Source organism: Artemia sp. Qi Xiang Cuo, chromosome 13 (genome assembly GCF_049724085.1).
Source record: "Artemia sp. Qi Xiang Cuo chromosome 13, ASM4972408v1, whole genome shotgun sequence".
Classification (NCBI taxonomy): domain Eukaryota; kingdom Metazoa; phylum Arthropoda; class Branchiopoda; order Anostraca; family Artemiidae; genus Artemia; species Artemia sp. Qi Xiang Cuo.
In genome coordinates, this window is record NC_142806.1 from 72,580,337 (window position 1) to 72,588,790 (window position 8,454).

Below are 8,454 nucleotides of genomic sequence, written 5' to 3' on the forward strand. Positions count from 1 at the left end.
TTTTTTGTGAAATTGTGTCACTGTTTGTGAAACACTGTCTATTAAAAGGATGTTGTCCCTATTTGAACTTTTATTTATAAACAAATTACAATAAGTATTAGAATGTGGAGTAAAAAAAAAGAAATTAAAAATACACTAAACACATACAAATAGGAAAAAGTAACTATAGAAAAAATTAACTAATTGGTTTAGGAAGGACATTACGTAAAGAACTTGCTCTGAAAAGATATAATAAAGCCTTTGAAAAGTATTGCTTGATCTCGGGGTGTGCAAAACAGTCATAAAGTAAAGATGTGGTGAAAAAGATAACTACTTCAACTTATAAAATTGGCTTAGGAAGTATATTAAGAAAAGAACTTGCCCTGGAATGCATTTGGAAATTATTGATTGATGTTTTGGTATGCAAAAAGTCGTTAATTAAAGTTATGGGGAAAAGGATGGGTACTTCATCTTGTAAAATGGGTTTAGGGGGGACATTAAGAAAAGAACTTGTTCTGAAATGCTTTTTGAAAAGTACTGCTTGCTGTTGAGGCATTCAAAAAGCTGTAAAGTAAAGTTGTGGTGGAAAAGATGAGTACTTCAACTTGTAAAATTGGTTTAGAAGGCATATAAAGACAAGAAATTGTTCTGAAATGCCTTTTGAAAAGTATTGCTTGGTGTTGAGGCATTCAAAAAGCTGTAAAGTATAGTTTTGGGGGTAAAGGATGGGTATTTCAAGTTAGAAAATGGGTTTAGAAGGGACATTAAGAAAGGAACTTGCTCTGAAATGTCTTTAGAAAAGTATTTCTTGGTGTTGTGGTATCCAAAAAACTGTAAAGTAAAGTTTTGGGTGAAAAGGATGGCTACTTCAAGTTGGGTAATGGGTTTAGAAGGGACATTAAGAAAGGAACTTGTTCTGAAATGTCTTTTGAAGAGTATTTCTTGGTGTTGAGGTATCCAAAAATCTGTAATGTAAAGTTGTGGGTGAAAAGGATGGGTACTTCAAGTTGGAAAATAGGTTTAGAAGGGACATTAAGAAAAGAAGTTGCTTTGAAATGCCTTTTAAAAGGTATTGCTTGGTGTTGGGGCATTCAAAAAGCTGTAAAGTAAAGTTGTGGGTGAAAAGGATGGATGCTTCAACTTGTAAAATGGGTTTGGGAAGAAAATTACGTAAAGAACTTGTTCTGAAAAGATATAATAAAACCTTTTGAAAAGTATTGCTTGATGTTGGGGTATTCGAAAAGCCTTATAGTAAAGTTGTGAGGAAAAGGATGGGTACTTCAACTTGTAAAATGGGTTTAGAAGGGACATTAAGAAAGGAACTTGTTCTGAAATGTCTTTTGAAAAGTATTTCTTGGTGTTGTGGTTTGCAAAAAGTCGTAAAGTAAAGTCACGTGGAAAAAGATAATTACTTTAACTTGTAAAACGGGTTTAGGAAGAACATTATGAGAAAAATTTGTCCTGAAATGCCTTTGAAAAGTATTGCTTGATGCTGGGGGTGTGCAAAAAGTTGTAAAGTAAAGTTGTGAGTAAAAAGGATGGGTACTTCAAGTTGGAAAATGGGTTAAGGAATGATATTACGTAAAGAACTTGTTCTGAAATGCCTTTTGAAAAGTATTGCTTGGTGTTGAGGCATTCGAAAAGCCTTATAGTAAAGTTGTGGGTGGAAAGGATGGGTACTTCAAATGGGAAAATAGGTTTAGAAGGGACATTAAGAAAAGAAGTTGCTTTGAAATGCCTTTTGAAAAGTATTGGTTGGTGTTGAGGCATTCAAAAAGCTGTAAAGTAAAGTTGTGGGTGAAAAGGATGGGTACTTCAAGTTGGAAAATAGGTTTAGAAGGGACATTAAGAAAGGAACTTAATCTGAAATGTCTTTTGAAGAGTATTTCTTGGTGTTGAGGTATCCAAAAAGCTGTAATGTAAAGTTTTGGGTGAAAAGGATGGGTACTTCAAGTTGGAAAATAGGTTTAGGAGGGACATTACGTAAAGAACTTGCTCTGAAAAGATATAATAAAGTCGTTGAAAAGTATTGCTAGATGTTGGGGTATGCAAAAAAGTCGTAAAGTAAAGTTGTGGTGAAAAAAATAACTACTTCAACTTGTAAAATTGGTTTGGGAAGGACATTAAGAAAAGAACTTGTTCTGAAATGCCTTTGAAAAGTAATGTTTGATCTTGAGGTGTGCAAAAAGTCGTAAAGTAAAGTTGTGGGGAAAAGCATGGGTACTTCAACTTGTAAAATTGGTTTTGGAAGGACATTAAGAAAGGAACTTGCTCTGAAATGTCTTTTGAAAAGTATTTCTTGGTGTTTTGGTATCCAAAAAGCTGTAAAGTAAAGTTGTGGGTGAAAAGGATGGCTACTTCAAGTTGGAAAATGGGTTTAGAAGGGACATTAAGAAAGGAACTTGTCTGAAATGTCTTTTGAAGAGTATTTCTTGGTGTTGAGGTATCCAAAAAGCTATAATTTAAAGTTGTGGGTGAAAAGGATGGGTACTTCAAGTTGGAAAATAGGTTTAGAAGCGAGATTAAGAAAAGAAGTTGCTTTGAAATGCCTTTTGAAAGGTATTGCTTGGTGTTGGGGCATTCAAAAAGCTGTAAAGTAAAGTTGTGGGTGAAAAGGATGGATGCTTCAACTTGTAAAATGGGTTTAGGAGGGACATTACGTAAATAACTTGCTCTGAAAAGATATAATAAAGCCTTTGAAAAGTATTGCTTGATGTTGGGGTATGCAAAAAAGTCGTAAAGTAAAGTTGTGGTGAAAAAGATAAATACTTCAACTTGTAAAATTGGTTTAGGAAGGATATTAAGTAAAGAACTTGTTCTGAAATGCCTTTGAAAAGTAATGTTTGATCTTGAGGTGTGCAAAAAGTCGTAAAGTAAAGTTGTGGGGAAAAGGATGGGTACTTCAACTTGTAAAATTGGTTTAGGAAGGACATTAAGAAAAGAACTTGTTCTGAAATGCCTTTGAAAAGCATTGATTGATGTTGGGGTGTGCAAAAAGTCGTAAAGTAAAGTTGTGGGGAAAAGGATGGGTACTTCAACTTGTAAAATGGGTTTAGGAGGGATATTAAGAAAAGAACTTGTTCTGAAATGCTTTTTGAAAAGTACTGCTTGCTGTTGAGGCATTCAAAAAGCTGTAAAGTAAAGTTGTGGGGAAAAAGATAAGTACTTTAACTTGTAAAATTGGTTTAGGAGGGACATTAGGAAAGGAACTTGCTCTGAAATGTCTTTTGAAACGTATTGCTTGATCTTGAGGTGTGCAAAAAGTCGTAAAGTAAAGTTGTGGTGAAAAAGATAACTACTTCAACTTGTAAAATGGTTTATGAAGGACATTAAGAAAAAAACTTGTTCTGAAAAAATATGATAAAGCCTTTGGAAAGTATTGCTTGATGTTTGGGTGTGGAAAAAAGTCGTAAAGTAAAGTCGTGGGGAAAAAGATAAGTACTTTAACTTGTAAAATGGGTTTAGGAAGAAAATTACGTAAAGAACTTGATCTGAAAACATATAATAAAGCTTTTTGAAAAGTATTGCTTGATGTTGGGGTATTCGAAAAGCCTTATAGTAAAGTTGTGAGGAAAAGGATGGGTACTTCAACTTGTAAAATGGGTTTAGAAAGAACATTAAGAATGGAACTTGTTCTGAAATGTCTTTTGAAAAGTATTTCTTGGTGTTGTGGTATGCAAAAAGTCGTAAAGTCATGTGGAAAAAGATAAGTACTTTAACTTGTAAAATGGGTTTAGGAAGGATATTAAGAGAAGAATTTGTCCTGAAATGCCTTTGAAAAGTATTGCTTGATGCTGGGGGTGTGCAAAAGGTTGTATGACAAAGTCTTGTGTTGCCATGACAAAGTCTTACAAAATATCCTAGGGAATAACTTAAATAAAAAACCCAAGATGATGGCAGCATCAAAAGCTTATCATAACAATTATATGTAACAACAATATGATTAAGTTCGAGTTACTTTTCTGTTTTCTGAGGGTAGCTGGCAATTGTATATGTGAGTAATTGTATATATGTATTTTAGTTAGTCTGTTTTAGTTTTATATATTTTATTATTTATATTTTTTAAGTTTTGGGTTCCTTTTTTTTTTTTTTTTTTTTTTTTTTTTTTTTTTTTTTTTTTTCGCTGAAGACGACTTGTTTTATACGGGCAAAATATTAAATATTCGTTTGATTTTTGTTCTCCTTTGTTGGACATAGAGCTGTTCTTCTCTTTCATTCTTTTCCACCCCGTCCCCCATATTGTGTTGAAGGGACCCCATTCCTTGAGAAATTGTTAATTGACGACCTGCAAATGCACTTGTTCAGCTCCTACTTCTTTCTCCTTGGAAATATAATATCTCCTAGTATTCCATACGAGCTTAAACTGGTTAAAGCTAAAGATGCTTTATTAACCATGCTTTTTTTGATAGCATACGCATACATTAGAGTCGGTGCGTCGTGTGCTATCAAAACCGTAGCATTGATAGGGGAACATCTATAAACTAAACTACATCAAATACTTTTAAAGCTTTATCATTAGTGTGCCATGTACAATAAGGTACGAATGATTTATCATATCTCTTGGTACTAGAAACTGGGTAAATCATTAATTGTGGACAATTCTTTTTGATTTGTTAGTCTAGTGTTTGGTACTTCAGAAGGTGGGTGGGTCTCAACGTTGGGTAATAAAACACGATGAGTTGGAGAGCTAAAAAAAAGTTTGTCCAAATTTATGTGTCAGCTCATGTCTACGATTAACAAGACTATTCAAGCTGATTTTTTTCAGAGCATCATCGCATGTTGAGTAGTTGTGTCCAAGTATAATTTTTACAGCTCTTGTTTCGTACCATCCCATACCTGTCTGATTGAGCTTTTGCAAACCCTTAATACCAAGGTAGACGTGCATATTCAAGAGAAGGTTTAACATAACTGCAGTTTATAAACTTCAAAACCTCAGTTGGCATACCTAATCTCTTCAGGTTGGGAAAAGAATGTAAAAATGAGGCGCCTTTTTTAAGCTAGATATTCAAGGGGCGGATTTCAGTTTAAACCTTCGTCGAAGAGCATTCCAAGTATTTTAAAGGTTTATTTCGTGCCTAGTAGGGAATTGTTGGAAGTTTGACTGTGATCTTTATGAAGAAAAAGTGCTAGAAGAGGGCTTAGTCTCACTGACTTTCAGTCTCACTTGTCATTGTTCACCTTTCAATTCCCCTTAAAGATCTCCTCAAGTCGGTCTCTTCTCTAGTCTCAGGGTTTAGTCTCAATGCCAGGACAATTAAGTCGTCAGAAAATCTAAAACATTCGCGAATTGTAATTAAATTACGATTAAAAACAACAAGAAATGAATGTGGGCTTAATATAGTCCCTTGTGGCCAACTGCAAACGAAAACTTAAATATTACCTAAAGATCCCTTTGTCTTAAGGTTGTAGATAGTTTGAAGTAGTATTAGTATATCTGTTTTGTTGGTATTGCTATTAATTTTTGTTTTCTAGGAATTTGCATGTAATGGAACTGTAGTTGAGCATCCTGAATACGGAGAAGTTATCCAGCTTCAAGGTGATCAGCGTGAAAATATTTGTAAATTTCTGGTAAAGTGTACTCTTGCTTCAGCAGAGCAACTCAAGGTTCACGGTTTTTAAAAAAAGGACTTTGAAAAGCTTATGACAGTTTTCTATATTCACTCGGGATAACAGTTTATTACTATTTGTGTATCTGCTAGTGCCCTTGTTGCTTTTCCCCTTTTTTATGAACTGTTGAATAAATCTGCTCGTAATTTATATGTTGATTTTTTTGCAGTTAGGTTGTGAAGCAGGGCCGTATCAGGGGGGGGGGGGAGGGGGTTACCACTTTGTCCCTCTCTCCTCCATTTCCCTGAAATATTTATTCGACTCGAAAATTGCTCTGAAAACGAAAAAAATAGAGACTGTTAGATAAGTTCCCCAGGATATTACTCCTCATTCTTTTGTTACCCCTCTTCTCTGAACAAAATACTGTATTAAAGGGCCAGTTGCATTTCCACTCTGAAAAAGAGCATACTGAACCGTCTAAAATACAATATGCTCCCCTAACAAAAACATGTATTAAAATAGATGCCCCGCAATAGCACTGCCTAAGTAAAGAACGATGTATGCACAGTGTATTTTTTTTAAAAAGGGGCTCATTCGACTGGAAATTGAAAGTTCTGGCGCACTTTTTAAGAATCAAAAGTGATTCGACGGCAACCAGTCCCCCACCTACGCAAATTTTTTCCCAAAGACATCGGATCAGGATTTTGAGATATTCATCTTGTTCAAGATAGCTGAAAGGTCCAAAAACCATGTCTCTGTAGATAACACCCCTTGTGGCAAAGGCTGTAACTTGTACAGTTCCCCTATTGTTTGCATTTCGTATTATTTATCAGGAAAGGGGGCATGTTTGACCTTTTGTGTACAAATAGGTCAAGGCCATTCTGGTGAAGCTTTCAGGGAATGTTGAGGGGAGTGTTGAACTAAATCAAAACGCTGTATGCTAGCTGGCTGTCAAAAGGGTGCATCTCAGGACTAACTTATTGTTCAGTTGGAACTTTTTGGCGGGATAACCATTTCACCACAAGGCATTATGTGTACGCTACTGCTACTCCTACCATAACCACTGTTATTATAACTACTATTTTTACGGTAACTACCACTAAGGCTGATGATATTAAAGGTGAAAATCGCAGGAAATCGGAAAGTGACGTTGGATTAAATCAAAACACAATATATTCATACCGGTTGTCAAAAGGGCACATCAGCATTATCTCACTAAGTTGAAACTTCCGCGGCATGATGAGAGGGGTCTTCAACTGACCAAAAGACAGTATGTACATACTGCTACTAGAACTATTATGGTCACTGCTGAGGCTAAGGGTATGAAGGTGAAAATTTCAGGGAATATTGAGCGGAAAGTTGAACTAAATCAAAACACATTTTTGCATGCAGGTTATCAAAATGGCGTATCTCGGGAATGGCTTAGTGTATTAAGTTGGAACTTCCCTGGGATGATCAATTGACGAAACGGCAGTATGTGGCTGCTACTACTGCAACTTCTATTTTGACTACTACTAACACTTAAGGGTACTAAGGTGGAAATTCCAAGGGAAGTTGAATCAGATTAAAACCCACTATGTTCATACAGGTTTTCCAAAGGGCGTATCAGAAATATATTAGGAACGACTTAGAGTGTTAAGTTGAAACTTACAGGGCATGATGAGAGAAGTGTTCAACTGACTAAACGGCAATATGCACATGCTGCTACTGTTGATAATACTACTAAGGCTATGTGTATTCAAGAGAAATTTAGGAAATGCTGAGAGGGATGTGGAATTAAATTGAAACATGCTCTGTATATGCAGGCTGTCAAAACGCCGTATCAGCGGTATCTCAAGAACGGCTTACGAGGGTATTAAGTTGAAACTTTCAGGGTATGTTGAACTTACAAAAATGCACCTTGTGCATACTGCTACTACGAGTAGTAGTAGTACTGCTATTGATACTAATGTTATTACGGCTAATGGAATTAATGTGGAACTTTCAGGGACTGTTAAGTGGGGCATTTGGCTAAATCAAAACACACTTTATGCATACAGGTTATGAAAATTGCGTATTAGTAATGTCTCAGAAACGACTCAAAGTATTAATTTGGAACTACCAGAGGATGAGTAGGGAACGTTGAACTAAACCAAAAAGGCACAATGTGAATACTATTAAAGTTACTGCTATCACTAATACCACTCCCAATGCTGCTATGACTACTACTATTGCTAATGCTAAGGGTATTAGCAAAACTTTCAGGGAATGGTGAGGGAGGTAATAAATGAAATTCAAAACGAACAGAAATTACAATAAAAAACGATTCAAATTCAAAGCGAGCAGAAACTAAGAAGAGTAAAACTGACACCCCTGTGGCTTCTAAAGACCACAATATAATTCGCTCTTAAGTGTTTTCTCTTTTTTTAACTTTGATAAATCCAAAATTATCAAGATTCAGCAATGGATATCAGTGTATATATATTAAACTGGCAATCTACATTAATTTTTTTTCAGTAATCTTGGTTATGATGTTTTTTTTTCTTCTTCTTTTCCTTTCGATACTACGAGAAACAAAAACACATAGTTGGAAATAAGAATTGTTTTCAGCAAAGTGCAAATTATGTTCTGGTTTTTAGAAGCCATGGAGGTTGTCCGTCCTACTCGTTGTTTCTGCTCGTTTTGAGTTTGACACGGTTATTTATTGTAATTTCTATTCGTTTTGGTTTCATTTATTGATTTATGGTAGTTTTACGCTTGAAAAATTGATTGCCTTTATTACTGCTAATCTTTGTTTTAATCTAGATCTTTACTTTTGAAAAAGTCCTTTTGTGTAAAATTTCTTAAAACTAATTACGAAATAAAATAGAAGGTCAATTGAGTGGGATTTTATAGGACTTGATCTCATCTTTTCTGACATCAAAGGATTTCAGCGGCTGCTGTCCATCT

General features: G+C 35.1%; 1 protein-coding gene across 1 annotated transcript in view; it reads left to right on the top strand.

Moving 5' to 3' along the window:
• eIF1 (eukaryotic translation initiation factor eIF1) overlaps positions 1-5,736 on the top strand; it is a 64,449-nt gene extending 58,713 nt beyond the window's left edge. Inside the window, exon 3 of the mRNA XM_089098776.1 lies at positions 5,452-5,736. Coding sequence (XP_088954902.1) covers positions 5,452-5,598 — 147 coding nt within the window. The 3' untranslated portion in view covers positions 5,599-5,736. The remainder of the gene's footprint in view (positions 1-5,451) is intronic.
• Positions 5,737-8,454: the final 2,718 nt, after the last annotated feature.